The 26,472-nt window shown below is 39.9% G+C and overlaps 1 protein-coding gene across 6 annotated transcripts in view; it reads right to left on the bottom strand.

The window, feature by feature from the left end:
* JADE3 (jade family PHD finger 3) overlaps positions 1 to 26,472 on the bottom strand; it is a 151,343-nt gene that overhangs the window by 70,868 nt on the left and 54,003 nt on the right. For 4 of the 6 annotated variants that reach the window (XM_027091369.1, XM_027091368.1, XM_027091370.1 and 1 more), the window contains one exon: positions 543 to 599. In XM_027091369.1, coding sequence (XP_026947170.1) covers positions 543 to 599 — 57 coding nt within the window. Of the gene's footprint in view, positions 1 to 542; positions 600 to 3,984; positions 4,029 to 4,874; positions 6,001 to 26,472 lie in introns of those variants that run through there. The other 2 variants (XM_027091373.1, XM_027091372.1) reach the window with 2 other exon arrangements.

Below are 26,472 nucleotides of genomic sequence, written 5' to 3'. Positions count from 1 at the left end.
ATTTGGTGTAATCATATTTCATAATAACTTGGAATAACACAATTCATGTTCCATCTGGAGAAAAAGTATCTGCAAAAGCAACTGAAAAAACTAAAAATGTGGAGCAGGTAATCTGTGTAACCTTCAGCACTTCCCCAAATGCTACTGTTAATAAAGTTGTTGTCTTTTACAAATGATGACTCATCCAGTCAAACACTTAGTACCTGAGCTACAAATAGAACTGTAGGGCCTACAATTATGCTCTCATACTTTTCTTACTTTCTAGAAAAGGACTGTTATATCATTGGTAGATGTGGCTTTGTTGCTTGGGTAAATAAAAAGTGAAAAACAAAATGCTATATGCCGCATAAAACCAATTTTCTCACCTAACTTATCTATGTCTAATGAAATTTAAATAAGAAAAATGGTACTCCAAGCTTTCCTTCCTAGAAACATTATTTTTTAACCATTAAAAGAAGCATGAAACAGCTTGTCCTCAAGTCAAAGAAATCCTCAAGGATTACAGATACAGAGGTTACCAGCTGTTCGCTGGTTCTACTCACTCTCGTCTGAACTGTCACTGCTGCTGAGAGTTCTATGACGTTTCATCCTGGAGCATCCTGGGAAAGAGAACAACACTGAATAAAATAGTCAACCCACACATACCCATCCCAGAGGGCAGTCAATACTGCTCAAGAAGCAGCAGCAGGCAAATCACACAAATCAAATAATTTCTGTAAAGAATATTTTCAAATGACCTAGAGTGATGGGAGAAGAGTACTACCAAATTCTCCAATACACAGTGTGTCAAAGACTGGGTGAGGCCACATATTAGCTTTAGGAGGAAATCCAAGCAGCAGAGAATGAATGGTATAGGATTGGCTGGAGCCTCAGATGTGGCCACATGACCACTGTCCACCCAAACAAAGGGGGGCAGCCACAGGGTCAACATCAGCCAGGGATCCCCAATAAGAGAGGAGCAAGAAAGGAAAAAGCAGTTGCAAAGGCAGAGCTGTCAAGGGCCAAGGTTAAAAAGGCATGAGACATGGCTGGCTGAAGAAAGAACAAGTGAGGCATGTCCCATCTTTAAAAGCACAAACCATTGCTTTTCTGCCTGCCCTTTCTCCCCCTTTCTCACTTTCTACCTGTTCCCATCCCACAAACTAGCCTAATTTAAAATTATATCTATCTATCGCAAGAAATGCTACAGAAAGCTCCTATATCGTGAAAAATAATGTTTTTAATTAAAACTTCCAATAGTTTAAGCATCCTTGTGTGTGTGTGTGTGTGTGTGTGTGTGTGTGAGAGAGAGAGAGAGAGAGAGAGAGAGAGAGAGAGAGAGAGGGAGGGAGGGAGGGAGGGAGGGAGGGAAAGGGAAAGAGAGAAAGAGAGACCAGTGACAGATAAAAAAGAGGCACCACCTTTCTGGGAACACATCACCACTAGAGAGTAGAAAAAAAGGAAAACATGGTAAGACACTTTAAGTCACAAAAGAAGTGCTGAAAATATAAACTAGAAAAGACAGTGATACAGTCAATAACTAACATTCTTTTATGCGCCACAGTATATAAAATGCTACTAGGGACAATCATGATCCAACAAGGAATAAAGGTCAGGGCTACTGCCTTCAAGAGACTCACAATCTACCAAGGAGATAGAAATCCAAGTACAAGGCCACTATGAGCAATCAGGAGTAACAGAAACAAAACTGTATGCTAAAAAGCTAGTAGAGCTCCATTTCTGGCATGACAATGTGAAGAGATTTGTGGATCCATTCACCAGTGAAACTGGTGAAAATTACTTAAAAAATAAACAAAAAACACTCATTTAAAATCTCTGGAGGGCTTCCCTGGTGGCGCAGTGGTTAAGATCCGCCTGCCAACGCAGGGGACACGGGTTCGAGCCCTGGTCCAGAAAGATCCCACATGCCACGGAGCAACTAAGCCCGTGCGCCACAACTGCTGAGCCTCTGCTCTAGAGCCTGCAAGCCACAACTACTGAAGCCTGTGTGCCTAGAGCCCATGCTCCACAACAAGAGAAGCCACAGCAATGAGAAGCCCATGCACTGCAACAGAGTAGCCCCCACTTGCCTCAACTAAAGAAAGCCCGTGCAGCAACAAAGACCCAATGCAGCCAAAAATAAATAAATAAAAATAAAGTTCCCTTTAAAAAAATAAAATAAAATAAAATCTCTGGAAATGGTCCTAAGGGCATACAGAAAATGAAGAAGCACTCATTAAAGAAAATCTACAACTCAGTACATAAAGTAAGAGTCCATGGTATTTGGACCTAGACCCACTCCCTCCATCCCCACTCCCAGCACAGATATCACACCAGACAAGTGCAGCCAAGAACACAGAGCTCCCTCTCCTCCAGCTCCCAGTTGTAAAGCTTTCTCCTGGGAAGAGCAGGATGTGTGTTTCTCATCTGGTCCACAGCGACTACTGGTTGATGAGGCTAGGTTCCAGACAACTATGGCTGAGAGATGGGGGTTCCCTTCTTCCAGGTGGCCCCCATTCCTGGTATGGAGGCTAAGTCCAGGGGTGTGATACCACCAAGAATACTGAGGCCCTAATTGCCATGGGCCCAGCTCGTGGGTTCTACATTAGGAGAGGCAAACCTAGGAGACCTGGGGTCATCACTCAGAGGGAAACACATCATTGTCCCCACCCCCTGCACTAGAGCTGTGGCTCAGAGATTTTGCCTAGGGGGAGAAGTAGGCCATAGAATAGAGGGCTCTAAATCTTCCCCCAGTGGAACTGACTTCATTTGCAACAGTGTGTGGAGAAGTCCAAGCCTACGGTATAGCATGCTGGAGAGAACCAAGGAAAGAAATAGCTGGGAGGAACCATCCTGGGGTCAGAAGAAATCTCTAATACTGATCTCAGGAACTATCCCTTCAAAGGAGCCCTAATCTGACTGGATCAGTTTGGGGGCACTATTAAAAACAACAGCAATCAGTGGAGTTTAACAGCTGGACGTGGTCAGGGTAAAGAGTCAGAAAGAGCCCTGCCAAAACCACAGTCAATCCCAGGGTGACTGTGGGCATACCAAAGGCCACATGCCTAAGAAGCAACATCAAGACTTCACACTTCAGGGCAAAGGGCGAGAGTAAATAGGTTTCAATAAAATAATGCAGCCAGTCACTAAAAAAATTCACAAGCAAATAACAATAAAGAGCCCTGAGGGGCAGTGGGGCACCAGTACTGAGTTGCTATGTTATATTATCTAAAATGCCCAGTTTCTAACAAAAAGTTACGAGACATGTAAAGAAACAGGAAAGTATGACTTATACACCAGCAAAAAAGCAAGCAACAGAAACTGCCTGTAAGTGCAACTAGATGTCAGATTTAACAGGCAAAGACTTCAAATTAGCCATGTAAATATGTTCCTAGAACTAAAGAAAACCATGAACCAGGAAGAAAGATGAAGAAAAATGTACAAAGTCTGAGAGAAATGTGGGGTACCATTAAATGCACCAACATATATGTAATAGGAGTGCCACAAGGAGAGAGAGAAAGAAAGCAAAAACAACCTTTTTTTTTAGTGGCTGCAAACTTCCCAATTTAACTGAAAAACATTAATTTGCACATCCAGGAAGCTCAAAAAACTCCAAGTAGTTTATACTACTACTACTTCTACTACTACACTACTGTCTGCAAACAGCTGCACAAATAGACGGCATATCATGGTCAAATTGCTTTAAGCCAGACAAGGAGAAAATCTTGAAAGCGGCAAGGGAAAAATGACTCCTCACTTATAAGGGAACCCCAATAAGATTAACAGCTGACTTCTCATGGAAAACAATGGAAATCAGAAGGCAATGAGATAAGATATTCAAAGTGCTCTGTACTGATGTTGGCACATATCAGTGAATATATTAAGAATCATGAAACTGTACACTTTAACTGGGTGAACTGTATGGTACGTAAATTATAACTCAATAAAGCTGTTATTTAAAAAAACGAATAGGATTAGCATAAGTATCAAAATTATTGGGCTTCCCTGGTGGCGCAGTGGTTGAGAGTCCACCTGCCGATGCAGGGGATGCGGGTTCGTGACCTGGTCCGGGAAGATCCCACATGCCGCGGAGCGGCTGGGCCCGTGAGCCATGGCCGCTGAGTCTGCGCGTCCAGAGCCTGTGCTCCGCAACGGGAGAGGCCACAACAGTGAGAGGCCCGCATACCGCAAAAAAAAAAAAAAGATTATTAATCAAATTCTATTTGTCCTACTATCAAAGTCAACTGAATATTTCTTTTCTTAAATTGTGATATAATTGACATATAACACTATGTTAGTTTCAGGTTTATAACATAATAATTCAGTATCTATATATTGCAAAATGAAGAATGTTTCTTTAAATAGGATGTTAACCTCCCGTCACATAAATTTTGGGGGCTGTGTTTGGTTCCCAGTGTAAAACTCAAGACATTCAAACACTCTTCTGAAATGCAAACAAAAACAAGTCACAAAACACTTCCCATCAAAAAGGAACATAATTTAAAGTCACAATGAATGTAGAAATTTAAAGATAAATGTAATATATTTTCTAATTATTCCCCATTGAATGCACAAATCTACCTAGAGTAGCACTTCATTTGTCTGATACCATTGGGATGTTCCATATATGTAAACTTTCCAGATAAGTGGTGTGCCCAAACATTTAGAATCCTATTATCAATGGGAACTTTTCTGAAATATCCATTTATTAGTATTCTATTGTTGCAGCAATAAGTTACCACAAACTCAGTGGCTTAAAACTGCACAAATTTATTATCTCTAATAGTAAGTTCAGTGGGTTAGAAGTCTAATACAGGTATTCCTAAGCTAAAATCAAGATGTTGGCAGGGCTGTGGTCCTTTCTGGAGGCTCTAGGAGAGAATCCATTTCCTTACCTTTTCCATCTTCTAGAGGCCATTCACATTCCTTGGATCCTCCTGGCCAGCTTCCTCAGTCTTCAAAGCCAACAACACTGCATCTCTCTAACCCTGCTTCTATCCTTACACCTCATTCTCTGACCTTTCTCTTCTGCCTCCCTCTTCCACTTTTAATAACCCTTGTTATTACATCAGGCTCACCCAGATAATCCAGGATAATGTCCCTACTTTAAAGTCAGCTGATTAGCAACCCTAATTCTCCTTTGCCATGTAACCTACCATGTTCACAAGTTCCAGGGATTAGGTCATAGCCATCTTAGGGGGCCCATTATTCTGCCTACCACAACCTAATATATTTTGCAGTATTAAAATGAATATACTCCCACACGAATATGCCCAACAGATTTTTGACAGAGGTAGAAAAGTAATCAAATGGAGGAAGATGGTCTTTTTAACAAATGGTACTGGAACAATAGGAAAAAAAAAAGAACTTCAACCTAAGTCTCATGCCTTATACAAAAGTTAACTTAAAATGGATCATGGACTTAAATGTAAAAGTAAAAAAACTTTAGAAACACAAAGGAGGAAATCTTCAGGACCTAGGGTTAAGCAAAGAGTTCTTTGATTTGACACCAAGAGCAAGATCTATCAAAGAAAAATTCACTTTCAACAAAATGAAAAACTTGCTCTGCAGAAGACTGTTAAGAAGATACAGAAACAAGCGACAGAATGGGACAAAATATTTACAAACCACATTTACAACAATGGACTTGTATCCAGAATACGTAAAGAACGCTCAAAACTCAACAGTAAGGAACAAATGATTCAATTTAAAATGCGCAAAAGATTTGAACAGACATTTCACCAAAAAGCATTACAAGTGGAAAATAAGCACATGAAAAGAGGTTCAATATCATTAGCCATCAGGGAAATGAAAATTAAAACCACAATGGCTGAAATAAAAAACAGTGAAAATCCAAATGGTGATGATGTGAAGAAACTATATCATTCATACACTGCTGGTGGGAATGTAAATGGTACAGGTATTCTAGAAAACAATTTGGCTATTCCTTTAAAAATTAAACATGTAACTATCACAGGATCCAGCAATTGCACTCCTGGGCATTTACCCCAGAGAAATGGAAATACATGTTCACACAAAAACCTATACACAAATGTTTATAGCAGCTTTATTCATAATAGTCAAAAACTGGAGACAACCCAGATTTCTTTCAACAGGTGAATGGTTAAACAATCTGTGGTACATCTGGACCATGGAATACTACTCAGCAATAAAAAGGAACAAAGTACTGATACATGCTACAATGTGTAAAACATGTAAAAAAAACCACTTAACAAAAACATTATCCTCAGTGAAAGAAGTCATAAACACCATATCACTTATCATATGATTCCATTTATATGAAATGTCCAGAGTAGGAGCAGGCCTATATATAGAGACAGGAAGTAGATTAGTGGTTACCTAGGGTTGGGAGTAAGAACACAGAATACTGACTGCAAATGGGCACAAAGCTTCTTTTTGGGGTGACAGAAATGTTCTAAAATTGGGTAGTAGTGATGGTTGCAAAACTCTGTAAATATATTAAAACCCACTGAATTGTCTACTTAAAATGGATGAATTTTATAGTATGTAAATTATATCTCAATAAAGCTAAAAAAAACCTTTAAAAATATTGTGACATTTTACCAATGAGAAATTTTTAGGTAGAGTCAAGAATAACATCAATAGAAAAATTCTGTGTCTACTGAACATAACCTCCATATGGATAGCTTGTACTGGGATTGAAGGCAGCATATGCCATAGAAGAAATACTTTTATTCTCTAAAAACTGTCAGTGAAGAAAGCCAACTGAGTATGGTCCCTCTCTCTTCACTTTCTTGAAAGTTTCAGGAGACCTAAGACTTCTTGTAAGCTAGATACTCCTCTCATCTGAAGTTCTGGTCTTATGAACTCTGGCTAAAAGAGTGTCTCCATTTTCTATAATATTCTCTTCTTTAGATGAGCTACCAAACTGTTCATGACTGAGGGAGGTGCAGATTTTTAAGAATCTGTAAAATCTGGTGCTTTTTTTTTCCCCCATGCCACACGGCTTGTGGGATCTTAGTTCCCCGACTGGGGATTGAACACGGGGCCCCAGCAGTGAAAGCACTGAGTCCTAACCACCGGACTGCCAGGGAGTTCCCAAATCTTGTGGTTTTTAAACTATTACAGTAACAGTCATGTTTTACTATAGATGGAAACAAAAAATCTTTTATTATCAATAAAGAGCCTAGGAAACAGATTAACACCAATAACACCAGTCCTGGAAACTGGGTTGCTTATAATTTTTAGAAAAGAAAACAAAGCAAGCAAATTTTTGGGTCTGGGCTATTAAAGTCCACTGATTTATTTCTGTGACAGCACTGCTGTTTTAATTACTACAGGAAAATGACAAAGAACAGTAAATATCAGCAGAATAATTTCATGGTGGCAAATCTTTAGATCTGTCTTTATTACTTCTAATCACAACAACAGTCCTATAAACATCATTATCACCATTTTACAGATGAAATTGGGGCTCAGAAATGTTTAAATGACATGCTTGGAGCTACATGGCCACCAGAGGGCAGAGCTCAGGGCACTCCAAGTTGACCCTGAGACCTGAGGCAGGCTGGGGGGTTAACAGCAGGAATGCTGCCCCTTCTAAGCCCAAGACTCCTAAGCATAGCCTTGGAGGCCCACAGCGTTCCGGCTCCAATTTGTCAGGCCTCATCAGCTGCTTCCCCCCTGCCTCCTGCACATGCTATGCCTCATGTGATTCCATGAACATACCATCTTGTTTCATACTTGCCAGCCTTTGGACAGGGCTCTTCCCTCTGCCTACAGTCCCCTGCTTGTTAACCCGGACCATCCCATTTTCCCCCAACCTGGTCCGACCCATTTGTTAGATCTCCTCAGTGAGGTTCCCCAGATATGCCTCTCTCACAATTATTCACTCCTTTGCTTTCTATCCAAGCCTCTATACATGCTTCTGTCCATGTAAAATGCTCTTCATTTGCACTGTAAATATTCTTTACATGGTCAGCCCTGCCACAAGACCACAACCATCTTCAAAGCAGGAACTATGTCACATTCATCTCTTACTCCCAGGTCTCAGCACAGTGTCCTGCACAAAGTAAACATGCCCCACCCACATCCCCTTTACTAGCTAGCATACCCATCTCCCAGGTACTGCTTGTTGGCTGCTAATGGCTCACAGCTGTCCCTTTCCCCAAGGGCTGGAGTCCTGCCAGGGAGATTATACTCTCCCTGTCTCCCTCCCAGGGGCAGCCAGTAGCTCTACACCACCCCAACCATGCCCCTAACCAAAACAGGCTAATGCTAGACTATATCCTTACTTTAGCTTCTTCCTCTTCCCTGCCTTCTTGTCCTTGCTCCCTTATAAGTTTCTCCCGAGAGCAGTCCCTCAACAAATCATGTACGTTCAAATATGGTCTCACATTCTGCTTCCAGGCACCCCTAAAGACAACATGTGAAACTTCATTTGGTGGTACCCTTTAAAAAGTACTTTAGAATAAAATTTTTTGTTAAGCAAAACCAAGAATAAGTACAGTGCGATGTACCTCATTGCCTTACATTTGGATATATTATTCAGCTGTTTATTTTCTAGTCCTCTATTCAGCGTGCAGACTTTACAATGACATTATTTTCTTCCTTACCTCCCACAATGAGTATTCCTTTGTTTTGGCAGAAATGAAATGTGCACCAGCCCTTACATTGCACCCTTGAGAACTGTAATTTGAAGGCGGTTTTCAGATCTTATTCCTACTATAATCTCAACCAAAATGATTAACAGCATTCTGATTAATCTTAACAGTGACTGTAAGCCAGGCAAAATACAACTGTATAAAATAAATACCTTCCTTGGGTGAAACTCCCTCTTAAAGGAGCACTGTCTGGAAGTCAACCCAACTAGGATTATTTGGGACTGGAATCTAAGTCTGTGGTTTGGTGGCTACTGGACTCCCCATTAATGTTTCCACAGAAGAGCAGGGGGCAGGAAAAGTGATTAACTCAAACACAGCCCTTTCTTTCCTTCTATACACCCACCAGACATACTTCTGAAATGCATGGTCAGTTCAAGGAGCCACTATTCACTGCCATCTGTGGGGCCATGCAGCAACTTAAAAATAATCTAAGGCTCTACTTTATACATATTCATACCCTTTGATCCAGGAATTCTACTTCCAACATTCATATTTGAAAAATAATCCAAAACACAGAAAATGATTTATGAACAAAATGTTCATTAAAACTCCCTAATAAAAACAATAGATGAAACCTAGCTATCAAACAAAAGAGGACTACTTAAAGTATATTAATATTATGGTATTTCACTCAATTATTTAAACATGGTACACAGGGAAACATTCATGTTAAAATGTTAAGTGGAGGGCTTCCCTGGTGGCGCAGTGGTTAAGAGTCTGCCTGTCAATGCAGGGGACACGGGTTCGAGCCCTGGTCTGGGAGGATCCCACATGTTGCGGAGCAACTAGGCCCGTGAGCCACAATTACTGAGCCTGCGCTCTGCAACAAGAGAGGCCGCGATAGTGAGAGGCCCGCCACTGCGATGAAGAGTGGCCCCCGCTTGCCGCAACTAGAGAAAGGCCTCGCGCAGAAACGAAGACCCAACACAGCCATAAATAATAAAATAAATAAATAAAAATGTTAAGTGGAAAAACTATAAAAATTGGTCTTATAGCAAGATTGCACCTATGAAATAAAATATATAGAAAATAATGAAGGCCATAAACCAATTTACTAACATTAGTTGCATCAATAACACTGAAGTTTTCTGAGTGACAAAAACATTCTAATTTTTTCCATTCTCCACATTTTTACAGTACACATATAGGACATTTATAATTAGAAAAAAACTTCTAAGTTTTCAAGGTATTTGTTCCACACACCACTCACAAACGATGCAGCTGACCTGAAAAAACTGAAACTATGAAAAGTAGTTGTCACTGTCGTTCAAGATGGACATCAACCAGAGCTGGAAAAAACCCAGAAAAGCACAATACAATCAACTGGATAGAGGAGCCTCCATATTTATAAAGTTAGTCCCAAAAGACAAAACCCTACAGTTTGGAAAAGACAAATATCTAAAGTAGTGATTCCCAGCTGAAGGCAATTTTGTTCCCCAGGGACAATGTGGCAATATCTGGAGACATTTTTGGTTATCGCAACTGGGAAGGGGCAGCGTTACTGGCATCTTGGGGGCAGAGACCAGGGAGGCTGCTAAACATCCTGCAATGCACAGATTTATCTGGCCCAAAATGTCAATACTGCCAAGGTTGAGAAATCTTGCTCTAAAAGAATGAAGCAGTAAATCGATAAGAATCAAGACAAGTGTGGAAATTGTTGACTTTATTCACCCAATCACAGAGTTAAAGTAACAAAGGGGCAATCCCTGTAACCTAAAGGCAATTTTATCAAAAAGAAAGCAGGACTTTGAGCAATGTTTAGGGAACTTAGAGAACTCATCAGCTCAAGAAGTGGAACAGAATGAAAATGTAAACAGGTTCAAGAAGGACTGAGATAAAATCAGGGAGGATAAATCCATGATGGTATTTGGAAGTAATCCTTAAGTAAAGAAGCATCTAAAAGTCCAGCTCCCTTAGACTTTCAGGAAAATACCCTTCAGGGCCGTTAACAGAGACAGACGTTTGAGTTAGGCCACTGGTCAGACCAGAGCAGCACACTTCTTTTATTCTTAAGGATCAATTCCTGCTCATGCGGGCAAAGAAACTCCCAAACTATTCCTTAAACAGAAATCATAAATACTACAGATGTGTTTCTTGAGCTGATTACCTCTGCTCTGGGGTAAACAATACTAACCCTCTCCACACTGAGACCATTTGAGTCCACTGCCTATGCTTTAATTCAGAATTCACCCCTCTCTACAAAACAATTCAATCTATCACTGTTTCAGTGTCGTGGAAACAAAACTTCCCTTCAAGCCTGTTCACCTCAAATATCTTTTATCTTTACCACATTTCAGTACTCCAGTAACTAAAACCATAAATATTTAATTGAGTAAACAAAAAATAATCAGAAGAAAAAGAACATATCCTACATATTTTACTGCTTCTCCTTACCCCCCACAAATCTTTGTCTTTAAAAAAAAAGAGATACCAGAAATTGGAGTCGGTGAACTTTTCTGTACTTTTTAAAAGAAGACTGCCTTCATCTCAGTCATTTTAAAGCTTGTTTTTAAAACTTAAGACACATCGTGTGACTCATGAGTCCCCTGTGACCAGATGAGAAGTCTGGAGGTCAACTCTTTCCCAAAGCCCTCAAAAAGCATTAAAGAAAAAAGAAGAAAATACCAATTTACCTAGGTAGGTTCCTGCCACTCAGTCAAGTATTTCTATGTCAACCACAGGTATCCCTGTTGCCAGGAAACAGGCTTACCCTCCTTAATGTTAACAAATTATTTGGGAATTTCAAACCTCCTGAGTAGAAATCATCTTGCATGGGAAGGCCACATTGGGAAGGGAGTTTAAAACAGGGTTCAGCAAACTTTTTCTGTAAAGGACCAGATAGCAAACATGTTTGGCTTTGTGGGCCATATGGTCTCTGTGGCAATTACTCAAATCTGTTATTGTAGCATGAAAGCAGCCACAGACAGTACATAAACAAATGATCATGGCTCTGTCCCAATAAAACTTTATTATACTAAAATTCAATTTTCACATGTCATGAAATATTATTCTTCATTTTTCAACCACTTAAAAATGTTAAAAACCATTCTTAGCTCACAGGCCATACAAAAACAGGTGGTAGGCTAGATTTGGCTCACAGGCCATAGCTTGTCACCCTCTGGTCTAAACTACAAGAAACCTTTCTTTTAATGAAAGAAAGAATACTGAAAATTGGAAGCATACAACTGAATTATCACTTTCCTAACACCGCTCCCTCCTTCCCAATCTCTCAGCCCACTGTTTGGCTAATAAAGACCTCACTGGAAGGTTTCAGCTTGGGTGGCCTATTCTGTGACATTATCTTGACAAATTTTAATGGTCCTAGACCCTTTCTAAATTAAAATCTGTTTTATGCCTTTTAAGCAAAAAGGCCCCAGTTCTAATAATTTTTTTAAAATTAGCAGTATGTTCCCTTTCTTTCTTTGTTTCTTTTTTGACTGTGCCACGTGGCTTGTGGGATCTTAGTTCCCTGACCAGGGATTGAGCCCGGGCCATGGCAGTGAAATCGTCAAGTCCTAACCACTGGACCGCCAGGGAATTCCCTACAATTTCTTTTTGATTTATATACATATGTTCAATAATTTCAACTACCCAGATAAATAAGCAGGCTTGGCATCTTAAGAATAAAGAGATACATGTACAAAGCATAAATCCTCTTAAGATAAAATACCATTTGCAAATAAGACCTCTTAAGAATAAAGTAAATCAACAAGAATAGCTTTTACTATGAAATACATAATTCTTTCTCCAGATAGAAACTCAAACAATTTTTTAAAAATAATGATTTCCATTATGTCTTATCTCTTGCTGTGAGTTGCTTCCACATTGAAATTTAGGCACATGTACCCCTAATACATTTACAATAACATCTACCTGATTTAAAGTGATCATCAGAATTTATTAGGAGAAAAGTATCTTTATCCCAGGTTTTAGAAACAATAACAGGTCTCACATGTAAGGTCAAACAAACAACCCCAAACTTACTGAGCAAGTGCAAATCCACCGTACATCAACTGTTAATAGTGTGTTAATAAAGGGCAGGCACTGCACTGGCCACCAGAATGGAAAAACCAAGTCCTTCGGCTCCCTCAGAGCCAGGGTCACAAGACCAGGTGCACTAGACACACTGTTACTGTGGCTTGGGTGATCACAGCCTAAAGCTGGTGACCAATGATGTGTGACAAACCAATCAGAGGGGGTTTTGGGGGTTAATCCCAAATCAATCAAGGTGGTGTGGGTGTGAAGTGGAGGGGGGTTGCAGTTGGGAACAGTTCACCTCTGGTCAGGGCTATACTGATGGCAAAAGGGCAGTCAGGCAGGGAAGTTAACCTACAAGGGAAAGGATCAGCACTGACTTTGAGGGCAACAAAAAGTGAGAGAAAATGAAACGACTACAAATTTTCCTCAGGAGAAATGAAAGGGGTGGGCCATAGATGCCAACACCAGTTAAACCCTGAGAAAATTATCTGGCCTCCACAGCAGAGGTTCTCAATTCCCATTAAACATTGGTATCACCTGGAGAGATTGTAAAATTCCAGTGCCCAAACTGCACCCATTGCCAATTAAGTCAGAATCTCTCTTTTCAAAGAACCATCTTTTTTGGATTCATTGTTTTTCTCTACTGTTTTTGTTTTCAATTACATTAACTTCTCTCTTCTTTATTATTTCCTTCCTCCAGTTTGCTCTGTGTTTATTTTGCTCTTCTTTTTTCTATTTTCTCAAGGTGGAAGCTTAGATTATTCATTTGCGACCTTTCATCTATTCCTCATATAAGCATTTAGTGCTATAAATTTCCACTCAGCACTGATTTAGCTACAACCTACAAGTTTTGATATGCTGTATTTTCATTTTCATTAAGGTCAGTGTATTTTTTTGTTTCCCTGAGACTTCCTCCTTGACCCATGGATTAATAAGAAGTGTGTTGTTTAAGTTCCAAGTGTTTGAAGACTTTCCTGTAGTCTGTTTTTCATTTCTAGTTTGATTCCATTATGGTCAGAGAATATACTCTGTATGATTTTAATTCTTTTATATTTGTTGGGGTTTGTTTTATGACCTGGGATATAGTCTACCTTGGTGAATGTTACATGTGCGCTTGAAAAGTAAGTATATAATGCTATTGAAGTTCCTACTGATAACTGTGGATTTATGTCTATTTCTCAATTATGTTCAGTTTTGCTTCATGTACTTTGAAGCTCTGTTTGGTGCATACACATTTAAGATTGCCCTGTCTTCTGGGTGGATTGACCCTTTGAATCATTATGTAGTGCTCCTCTTTGTCCTTTGTAATTTTCTTTGCTCTGATGTCTAATTTATCTGATATTAGTATAGCCACCCCAGCTTTCTTTTGATTGGCATTTGCACGGTATGTCTTTTTCCATCTATTTACATTTAAACTACCTATATTGTTGCATTTAACTGGAATATGGTGAAATGTGTCTACTCCATCTTGTTTGGAACAGGAAATTTGCTCTCTATATTATTTTTGCAACTCCTCTCTAAATTTAGACACATTATCTCAAAATCTTTTATTTCAAAATAAAAATTTTAACTGTTAAAAAGTAAGTATATGATTAAAAGGGCATTTTTATTCATGTTCTTAACATGTTCGGAAAGTATTAAATTGTGAAAGGAAAAGAATCAACTTGTGGACTTGTGAGATTTTTCACTTACTGCACTCTCCCAGAGCAAGGAAACAAACAGGCTAAGAAACAGGTAAAACTTACAGGCCTGGGGGTAACTGGGAGGCTGCTCCCCTATCCACGGGCCATAAGAAGGAAAGTCAGTTGGTAACAAGGATGCAACTATTTTTCCTTAAAAGATAAATATTCACCACACCTGGTGCTTATTCTTGGGGGTGGGGGAGCTGTTTTTTCCAGTACTTGCATTTTTTAGTTTTTCTGTATGGATTTGTTTTACTACTTACTAGCATTTTGAAAAGGTTAACAGAGAGAATTTAAAATGTATAACTTGAAAAGGAATACAAGTCTAATTAATTAGTTATACCACTTGTCAGTTCTGTAACAGAAATGAGTGAGAAAGTTGGAAAGTACTGACTAAAATGTGGCTTTCTGAGAATTAGTTGAGTTCAGTAATTTACGCTGTTCATGCTTCAGTACCCCAGGAAGCCAGATTTGGATACAGATAAGTAGTCATTTGAGACAAACAGCAAAGTTTACCCCTGAATTGTTTTAAATGCTACCCAAAAGGACCACTAAAAGATCTAAGATGAGGACTAGAGAGCAGAGATGGAAACTAATTATCTCCTCTTGGCCCTAAAAAACCAAACTTCTATGTAAACTAAAAGCATCCATATAGGAATATGAATCACAGAGAAAAGGAAACAGATTTTTCTTCTCTATCCATTTCTCCTATAATCTCAGTGCTATTTTAATTATTCCAAGTAACAGTGTTTTACAAAAATGATGCACAGATAAAAAAAAACTCTCAAAAATTTGAAATAAAGGCTCTGTTGTTGCGTGTGGAAAGTGACTACCTTGTCAAAAATACCTGTGGACCCAGACCATGGTTGACTGTCATAGTGATGAAACGTTCCTGGACACCGAGACTCAATATTTTCTTATCTAAGAATCTGCAGTTTAATTTCATCCTTCAAGATCAAAGGCACATAAGTTAACTTGGCCCATTGATTTGATCAATCTATGGAGAGCTGCCAGGCAACACAAGTCCACAGAATAACTCATTAGTTTATAATGCTTAAATCAACTTTGGGCAAAGTGTTGAGAATTGAACAGAGCCTAAAACACCCAAAGACGCTCACCAACATATCTTTCTACACAGCTGACTAGAAAACATCTAATCTCTATTCGACCACTCCAGTGACAGGGAGCAACTATCTAACAAGGCAATCCATTCTAATTTTTAGACAGCTCTAAACAAAGAATAACTTTCTATGAATAGAAAAAAATCTGCCTTCATACTAAATTTTTACCTGTTAACAGATTTTTTTTTTACGTGTTAATTTTTACCTTTTAATTTGTACCTGTTACCTCCCTACCTTTATTCCCAAATTATCTCTTGACCTTACATAATTTTTCTCTATTTAATACCTAATTTCCTTCTTTCTCTTCTCTTGCAAACTCCTCAAAATGTAGTCTATGGTCTGTCCTCCCTTCCTTGCTCTCAGTCACTCCTCAATTACCTTCTACAGAGTTCTTGAAAAAGTCATCAGTCTGTGCACATTTCCCAACCCTCATCTCTAAGTACCTGTATGCTGCATTTGACATACTGATCACTCAGTCCCTCCCTCCCACTATCCCTCTTGAAACAGCTGCCTTGGTTTCCAAGGGCTTTTTCCGGGTTCCCTGTATTGCTCCCTAATATCCTTTTCTTCCTCTAACCATCTTGTGATGGTGTTTCCCCAAAGTGCCCTACTACACTAAACCCATGCTATGGCTCCCAGAATAGAAAGAAAGAGGGATGGGGGAGGGAGGAAGGAAAGGAAAAGATAAAAAAGAAAAAAAAATCTAACACCCCCCTACCCATGCCCCTCCTCCCCACCCCACCCCCGCCAACCAAACACACCAACCTGAAAGGTGATCAACACTAAGGCCACTACCTTTTCTCCACTGGTTCTTCCTCCCTTCTAGTGGTCTCAGTTGGCACCCTCTATGTAGTTACAAAATCTAGAAAAATTCTCTTAACTATTTCCTTTCTCTCATCCTGGAACATCCTCATCAAACCCTGCCAAGTTAACGTCTGAAATAGTCTTCTAAATCAATAGTCCCATCCCATTTTAGCCTTCATTTTCCTAGGTTGGGACTTAACCATCTCCTGAAACTGAGACTGCAACAGTAGCTTCCTAACTGGTCTTGGGGCTCCTGATCTTGTTGCCCTCAAGTTCACCCTCCACCCAAATGCCAGAAACTTACCTGAAACACAAATTCGACCATGCCCCTTCATTGTTGGGACTTCAATGGCTTCCCTTTGCTCCTAGATCTTTATTAAGGTCCTCATCAAGGCCAACCTCCACAGTCAAGCTACACCTACTTCTGCAGCTTTATTCCTAAACACACTATGCTCCAGTTTTATGCTCTAACAATGCTGAACCTCTGCAGTTCCCACACCCATGTTGCATGCTTTATATAATCATACTATCCCTTCTGCCTGGAAGGCCCTCTTCTAACTTCCTCACTTTGCAAACACATAAACTCATCCTTATAAGGCTTAGCAAACATGTCACCTCTTCTAAAAAGCCTCCCTTGTCTGACTCACCCCCTTGACGATCTCAACAGCAGTATGCTCTGAATGGGCTGTGTACAGCACCATCACTAACATAAACGATTTTGTAATCACTGATATATATTTAAAAATCTCCAACTAGAATATGAGTTCCTACCAGGTATGGCTAGATTTTTTAAAAACTTATAATGCAAGTTATTCTTGCTTTAGCTCTTTGAAAATAAACTTTAAAGTCACTCTAAAATGATTCTCATTGGGAGTAAATTTATTTGCTGGGTGCTAATTTGGACAACTGTTCTCACTTTGAAATTTTACTTTGTAAGCTAACCTTGGAGGAAGTTCATTTCCCTCCTTCATTCACCCTCTCCATTGAGAGTTGCTTCCTCCCAGCATTTTCAATCCCATCCTACCAATAGGGATAAAAGTACAGATTTAGACAGTAAGCCAATAATACATTTGCATCTGGCCCCGAGTCTCTCTCTGCTCTCCTGCCTGCCACTACAAATATAAGTAACATCTTTTTCCGTCTCTGTTCATGAGCAGTCCTTGACTTTGCACAGCCAGGGATCATTTCCTCCAATCAGTGAGTGCTTTGATTTCCACTGTCTATAGAAATACAATTCCCAGCCATCTCTACCTTTCTCTGGATCTAGAGTCCAGTACATCAGTAAATAGCGGCCCATGACTAACAATCTCCACTTAACTGTTTGATCTGTTTCTGGTCCAGAGATTTATCTTTTCTTTTTCTTTTTTCTTTTTTTTTTGGCGGTACGCGGGCCTCTCACTGTTGTGGACTCTCCCGTTGCGGAGCACAGGCTCCGGACGCGCAGTCCCAGCGGCCATGGCTCACGGGCCCAGCCGCTCCACGGCATGTGGGATCTTCCAGGACAGGGGCACGAACCCGCGTCCCCTGCATTGGCAGGCAGATTCTTAACCACTGCGCCACCAAGGAAGCCCCAAGATTTACCTTTTCTTGATCACAGATATGTCTTTCTAATTTTTTATTTTATCTATTATCACTTTATTTAGAGAGGAGATATGAGTTTGAAGCATGAAATCAGAGCCATCTTGGCCAAAAGCCCTTAGGTTTAAATTTTACAAGTACTACATAATCTTTTAGAGCAGGGGTCAGCAAACTATGGCCTGTAGGCCAAATCTAGCTCACTGCTTGTTTTTGGTATGGCCCATGAGCTAAGAATGGCCTTTACAGTTTTTAATTGTTGGAAAAAATCAAAAGGATATTTTATGACATGTAAAAATTATGTAAAATTCTTATTTCAGTGTCCATGAAAAAAGTTTTATTGGAATACAGCCATGCCCATTCATTTATTCTGTTTCAGTTTATCAATTGCTATGTAACCACTGTAAAATATAGTGGCATAAAGCAACCATCATTTTATCATCTCACAAATTCTGTGAATCGGGAATTCAGGTGAAAAACAGCAAGGATGGCGTTTTTCTACTCCATGATGTCTGGGATCTCAGCTGCAAAGACTCAAAACAGCTGGAATCATCTGGAGGATTCTTCACTTCACTCAGCTGGCCCCTTTGACAGGGATGACTGGGCTTAGCAGAGAGTACCTCTGAAGTGCCCACACAAGGCCTCTCAGCACAGTAGTCTCAGGGTAGTCAGGCTTCTTACATGGCAGCTCAGGGTTCCCAGCATAAATGTTCTAATGAACAAGGCAGAAGCTGCACTGCCTTTTATAACTTAGTCTCAGAAGTCACATACTCTGTTGTATTGGCTGAAGCAGTCACAAGCCCACCCAGATTTAACTCAAAGGAGACATGGGCCCTACCACCTGATGAGACTAGTGTCAAAGAATCTACAGCTTTGTTTTAAATTTCCATTTATGTTCTTCATGTCATTTAGTAGAAAGGGTCCAGTTAGTGACTTTGATTTAAAATGTGAGGCTCTCTTCAATAAGTGGTGCTGGGAAAACTGGACAGGTACATGTAAAAGAATGAAATTAGAACACTCCCTAACACCATACACAAAAATAAACTAAAAGTGGATTAAAAACCTAAATGTAAGGCCGGACACTATCAAACTCTTAGAGGAAAACATAGGTAGAACACTCTATGACATAAATCACAGGAAGATTCTTTTTGACCCACCTCTTAGAGGAATGGAAATAAAAACAAAAATAAACAAATGGGACCTAATGAAACTTCAAAGCTTTTGCACAGCAAAGAAAACCATAAACAAGACCAAAAGACAACCCTCAGAATGGGAGAAAACATTTGCAAATGAAGCAACTGACAAAGGATTAATCTCCAAAATTTACAAGCAGCTCATGCAGCTCAATATCCAAAAAACAAACAACCCAATCCAAAAATGGGCAGAAGACCTAAATAGACATTTCTCCAAAGAAGAGATACAGATACAGCCAACAAACACATGAAAGAATGCTCAACATCATTAATCATTAGAGAAATGCAAATCAAAACTACAATGAGATATCATCTCACACCAGTCAGAATGGCCATCACCAAAAAATCTAGAAACAATAAATGCTGGAGAGGGTGTGGAGAAAAGGGAACCCTCTTGCACTGTTGGTGGGAATGTAAATTGATACAGCCACTATGGAGAACAGTATGGAGGTTCCTTAAAAAACTACAAATAGAACTACCATATGACCCAGCAATCCCACTACTGGGCATATACCCTGAGCAAACCATAATTCAAAAAGAGTCATGTACCACAATGTTCATTGCAGCTCTATTTACAATAGCCAGGACATGGAAGCAACCTAAGTGTCCATCAACAGATGAATGGATAAAGAAGATGTGGCACATATATACAATGGACTATTACTCAGCCATAAAAAGAAATGAAATTGAGTTATCTGTAGTTAGGTGGATGGACCTAGAGTCTGTCATACAGAGTGAAGTAAGTCAGAAAGAGAAAAACAAATACCGTATGCTAACACATATATATGGACTCTAAAAAAAATAAAGGTTCTGAAGAACCTAGGGGCAGGACAGGAATAAAGATGCAGATGTAGAGAATGGACTTGAGGATATGGGGAGGGGGAAGGGTAAGCTGGGACAAAGTGAGAGAGTGGCATGGACTAATATATACTACCAAATGTAAAATAGATAGCTAGTGGGAAGCAGTCGCATAGCACAGGGAGATCAGCTCGGTGCTTTGTGAACACCTAAAGGGGTGGCATAGGGAGGGTGGGAGGGAGATGCAAGAGGGAGGAGATACGGGGATATATGTATAGCTGATTCACATTGTTATAAAGCAGAAACTAACACACCATTGTAAAGCAATTATACTCCAATAAAGATGTTTAAAAAAATAAAATAAAATGTGAAGCACATTCAGGTATCAGAGCATCCAAGTCCCCCCCCCAGAAACTCAGCTTCACAAAAGGACTATCATATGGTGGCCCTGACTTGTGAACGATTTTAATACTTTCTTATTTGTTTTTGATCAGTCTTTAACCCTGTGAATACGAATTATGTGATTATACAGAACACATGAGTTTTAAATGTTACAGGAGTAACTGAAGCCTTTAAGAAGAGTAATCTGTATTTGTCCGATAGACAGCAAAAATGGTCTCAATTCTCCGCCTTCTTTATCTATGCCCTTTCAAGGTGATTTTGAAGCTCCTTCCCATTCCCTGAATCTGGACTGGCTTTATGACTTGCCTAGGCCAACAAAATGCAGCAGAGGTGATGCTGTGCCAGTTCTAAGCTTAGGCCTCAAGAGGCCTTGCTGCTTCTATTCAGTCTTAGAAACCTGCCCAGCTATCATGAAAACAAGCCTGGGCTAGCCTGCTGCAGGATAACAGATGTATAGCTCAGTACTCCTACCCTCTACCATTGTCCCAGTTGGCAGCCAGCCAACCTCAAAAGCAGAGCTCCCTGCTGACCTGTAGCTGACCACAGACATAAGGGAAACCAGCTAAGAACAGAACTGCTCAGCTGAACCGAGCCCAAATGGCCAACTCACAGAATAATGAGCTAAACAGATAATTACTATTTTGAGCCACTAACTTTTGAAGTGGCTAGGTGTACAGCAAGAGTCAACTGACAGAATTTAGAAGTTAGTTTTTAATGATTAAATATAGAATGGAAATTTCATCACACACCACAGTCCTACTACACTAAATCACTTTAGACATTGAATAATTCTCCAAAGCAGGCACTACTGCTGGGCTCCACTGAGAAGGGCACTCTAGCTAATGCCAAGATCACAGAGGGGGTCAAACACCTGACCCCAAAGAAGAAATTTATAATAACGGCCATGCAAATAACAAATGTCATTGCATACACAAGTCTCTCATCCTACCTGATGCCAAGGTAGCCATAAGGTACCTCCTCAGACCAGAGGCAGTGGCACCTGCAATCAGCAGTTAACCATTTAACTAGTTAATATGTCCCACACTGCTAATATCTCACCTGAAGAGAACTTAGCATTGCCATCAGAATCCCTATTCTTTTTAGTTATAATCCCCATCCTCTATTTGCACACTGTTACTCTTCAGTGCATTCCAGTAAAGACAGGGCAGTTACCAACTCAAAAGATTAACTACACAGATGTATGTAACTATGAAGTAATTTTAAAAAAACCAAATATACCAGAATTCACACATCCAATTACAGGCTGACTTCCAAGAGACCCTCTGAGGCAAATGCAATTCCTCAAAACACTTAGGACATTTTCTACTTTGATTTGCTTTCTGTCCCTTTGGTGTATCATATTTCTCTGAGTAAGGTCAATGGAAGCAATTTTTCTTCCTTTGAAAGTGAATTTCACTTTTGGAAACAATCAAATGTTATTCAAAGTCCATTGAAATGGGCATGCAGTTGAGGTGTGTAAAACCAGTTTTAGTCAGTAACAAGCTCGGAAAATAAACTGCAAGACTGATTTACAATTCCAATTCTACTGTCATCAGCTGGCAGGTTAAAACTCTAAAAGCACAAAACCTTCAATGGCTCCCTACTGCTCACAGCACAAATTTCAGACTCCTAGGCTTAGTATCCAAGGCTAAGCTTGGATACTAGGCTAAGCCACAATGTGGCCACAGCTCACCTTTCCAGTGTTATTTTCCTTGCATGGTCTCTTCTCTAGGGAAGCTAAGCCACTCACTGCTCCCCACTCACATGTCCTGGTGCTTTCCTGCACACATGCTTCTGTTCACACTCCTTCCCTGGACCACCTTCTATGTCCATGTCATCTGTCTCTGTACCTGATACAATGCCCAACATTGTAAATAACTCAAATAAATACTTACTGAATGAATGAAGTGAATAACCAATTCCTCGTGTGGCTTAGTATATGGCTCTAAAGGTAATTCCAAAAAGGAAAGCCCCAAAAACATTCTGAGCAAGGGAATAAGTAGCTAGCCTCCCACGTGCATTTTGAGAATGAAATTATGAAATGTTGGAATAGTAACTGATTTATAGTCAGGCCTAATGACTGCCTAAGAAAGCCCAGTGAATCAGGTACTGAGCCAGAAATGAACTAAAAATTCCAGGCTACTCCAGTCTATCTAGACCACTGATCACAATGCCACTGTATTTAAGACAGCAGGCCTTGGGGTTTTGGTTTTCTTTGGGATTCTCTCTCAAGAATATCCAAGTTAAAAACAAACACTACTTTTGGATATATATCTAGAAGTGAGATTGCTGGATCATAGGGTAGCTGTATTTTTAATTTTTTAAGAATCTGCATACTGTTTTCCATAGCGGCTGCACCATTTTACATTCTCACCAACAGTGTGGGAGTAAAGAGTTCTAATTTCTCCATATCTTCACCAACACTTACCTTTTTAAATATATAATAGCCATCCTAACAGGTGTGAGGTGATATTGTGGTTTTGATTTGCATTTCCCTGATGATTAGTGATGTTGAGCGCCTTTATATATATACCTGTTGGCCATATATATCCAAAATAATTCAAGTCAGGATCTCAAAAGAGATATTGGCACTCCCATGTTCACTATAGCATTATTCACAATAGTCAAGATATAGAAACGACCCAAATGTCCATTTGACAGATGAATGGATAAAGAAAATGTGTTATATACACACAATGGAATACTAACCTTAAAAAAGAAGGGAATGCTTTCATTTGCAACAACATGGATGAACCTGGAGGACATTATGCTAAGTGAAATAAGCAAGGACAAATACTTCATGATTCCACTTATATGACATATCTAAAATAGTCAAACTCACAGATGCAGACAATAGAATGGTGGTTGCCAGGGACTGTGAAGAGAGGAAAATGGGGAATTATTGTTCAATGAGTGTAAAGTTTCAGTTATGCAAGATGAATTAAGTTCTAGAGATCTGCTATACAACACAGTGTCTATTAATAATACCATATTGTGCACTTAAAAATTTAAGAGGGTAGATCTCATGTTAAGTGTTCTTATCACAAAAAAAAGAGGCACAAGGAATCTTTTGGAGGTAGCTATTACCTTGATTGTAGTGATGGTTTCATGGGTATATGCATTAAGTCCAAACACATCAAACTGCATACATTGAAAATGTGCAGTTTTTATATATCAATTATACTTCCATAGAGCTGCTAAAAAACACGTTTGATAAGTGCGGATTAATGTCATAAATTATAAAGAAAAGACTTTCTAAGAATTTATAAGATCTTTCCCCCTCTGATGAAGTTAAGTCCAAAAAAATAATAAGCTGAGAATATTTTCAAAGCATTTGTGTGGTGAAATTAGATGTATTAGGTTAAACCATATGAAATTGCCATTGTTGTAGGTAAAAATGTTTGAGTATCAGCAATTTCATATGGTTCAGTCTAATACTGCAGGATTTTGCTCATGAACAAAAATAAAGAAAAGGCTCCTTCCTTTGCTTCTCTTCTTTTGTCTCCAAAGCCCTCACACACTCTGGAAAACCTTAATTCCTATGAACTTTTGAGGACTTAAAATAAACAAAGAAAGAATACATGAAGCCTCACCTATACATACATTATTTCTTAGTTCAAAACACCTAGTTTCCTTTAGGAGTTGTATTCCAGTTACCAGACTCAAGGTAATTGGCCTGTGAGTCCCCAGCGGGGTGTTAGGTCTCTCCACCTACATCTCAAATTTCTAGGTCAGATCTGAGCACCACCCTCTGCCCATGTTCCGTTTACACACTGCAAATAGGCCATCACACCCAGGATTCCTGAATGTTGTTTAATGCAAGATGAGGTTGTTGACAAAAAGGCGTCTGATCATTATTATCAGTGTGGGCTTGGGAGTGGGGGGGACTTGATTTTATTCTCACTTTTGCTGCTTTTCCTGCCCCAGCATTGCAGCCAGCTGGCTAGACTATCGTCTCTGGGTCTCTTGTCAATCAGAGCAGGAGAAGAAGGCTCCTAGGTAGGATTTCTAGCCTTGCATCTGTGGCTGGAGTGGTGAGGCAGTTACCCTCCATCTTCCTGGGCAGCGGCAACAAGACCCTGTGAGGAGGCGCAGGTGCTACGACTAACTGGCACACTCCCAAGCCACAGTCAACCCCATGTGCTCAGAACAGAGGCTCAATTTTAATCCTTCTGAGACACCATTTCAGGAATCAGCCAATACACGGACATGTAATCAATGTAATGCTTTTGTGTGCTCATGTAGGTCTTGAACTTATGAATTTCTGCATTAAAAATTTTAGAATTTTCTGCATAGAAATTTACCCAAGACAAATATAAATGCAATCTCTTTTTAATGGTAAATGTTATTTCATGGGAAACAGTGAATACATAATTTCAGCTTCAGCGGTCAGAAGATCCTGTGCTTTCAAGTTTACTGTTAGAAATGCAAAACAGGGACAGCAGAACTCCATCATCCCACCTCTGTTCCTTCAGTACAGGATGTTTTCCTCTTTCAAAGGTTTTTTTTTTTTTAAAAAAAAACTAAGATCTTTCATCTAGTGTTTTAAATAACCAATTTTCTCTATTTCTCCAAGAAGATTATTGCATGGTCTAATTAAGTTTTCCCTTAGGAAATATCATCCCTGACATGCAAAGGAAGACAAAACAATGGTGGTAGATTGTGGAAATAGGAATATTTTTACCAACTAAAAAACTGTAAAACTCAAAAGTGCCAAAATCACCCCTAAGCTATTAATATGCAATGATTTGAAATATCAGCAATTCACAGAAGGGAGACTGGTAAAGAGTTCACTATTTACTTACTGTTTTTTTTCCACGTTCTGAATTCAGAACCCCACATTCCTACGTTGACAGTTGACAGCATCCCAACCACCCAAAAACAAGTTCAGAGAGTTCCACTGAAGACAGTATAAATGATGCTTGCTTTTGCATGACCTGTCTCAGAAGTAAAGCAGAGAAGGAACTGAGTTTCACGTGTTCACTCTTACAGAACTCATCAAAGAACTCGATAAAGGTTTGATGAAGGAACTTGGGCTGAAATTTGGGAAACCTGGCTGTTACATCAAATTTCTAGTCCATTACCACACTATTTTATGATAGTGGCTTTGTATAGATAGTTGTATTCTGGTGAAGCAAACTCTCCTCACAAATTCTTGTGACGATTCTCGGGCATTTATTCTTCCCCAAACGCAAATCTGATCATGACTCCTTAGTGTAAAACCTTTCCATTGCTCCCCAGTGCTCAAAGGTTCCCTTGCAGGCCTCTGCAAGACTGAGGTTTAGTAGAGTGGAGAGTACAAGTTTGGGACCAAAGTTGACTGCACAAAAGGAGAGGAGAGTCAGTGCCACCACCAGAGAGTCCCTTTCTCTGCCCTAGTTCGTCACCAGACTCACTCTCTCCTTTGAAAATAAATGTTGAAAAGTACTTAAGAATGGTTTTGCAAGGGTGCTGTGTCAGGGGTCCCCAAGACCACCCCAAGTTCTGTGATTCACTAGGAAGATTCACAGAATTGAGCATATAACCACACTCATCGCCTATGATTTATTACGGTGAAGAAATACAAAGCAAAATCAGTGGAGGGAAAAGGCACCTGGGGTGAAATACAGGGGAGACCAGACACAAGTTTCCAAGAGTCCTCTCCCAGTGGAGTTACACAGGATACACTTAATTTCCCTAGCAACAAGTTGTGACAACATACATGAAGTGTAGTCTGCTAGGGAAGCTCATTAGGGACTCAGTGTCCAGGGTTTTGATTGGAGGTTGGTCACATAGGCTCCCTCTGATTGGCAATATCAAAATTCTAGACCTCAAGAAGGAAAGTAAGTGTTCAGCAGAAACTGCACTATTTATATAAACAGTTCAGGCACATTGAGCCACCCTTATCAGTTCTGGGAATGGTGGGAATCCCCCTGAAAGTCAAGTTCCAGATGCCAGCCAAGGGACCTTTCAAAGACAGGCCTGCTATGACAACACTTTTTTGCACAGATGCCAATCATTAGCCTGGCTGGGCACCAACATGTCTTGCCCAGGCTTGGATGGGGTAAATAAAACCATGAGAGTTCTCTGAGCAGGGTACTAAGGGAGTAGGAATGGAGGGGCACCTACCCTCTCCCATTGGCAGGAAGGATTGCTTCCTGGGAGAGGCAATGCCTGAGCCAGGTCTGGACATGTGACAGATATTGTGGTGCTCCTAGATTTAAATTCCAACCAGGTGGGTGATCTTGGCTAGTTAATTAACTAGACTAAGAAGTTTTTAGGAAGTGAGTTACCCACATAGACTAGGGCTATTTGT

The sequence above is a fragment of the Aethalodelphis obliquidens genome, unplaced genomic scaffold (genome assembly GCF_003676395.1).
Source record: "Aethalodelphis obliquidens isolate GAN/ISIS:26980383/991018 unplaced genomic scaffold, ASM367639v1 scaffold71, whole genome shotgun sequence".
NCBI classification, from domain to species: domain Eukaryota; kingdom Metazoa; phylum Chordata; class Mammalia; order Artiodactyla; family Delphinidae; genus Aethalodelphis; species Aethalodelphis obliquidens.
This window is presented reverse-complemented; position numbering and strand designations above follow the sequence as displayed.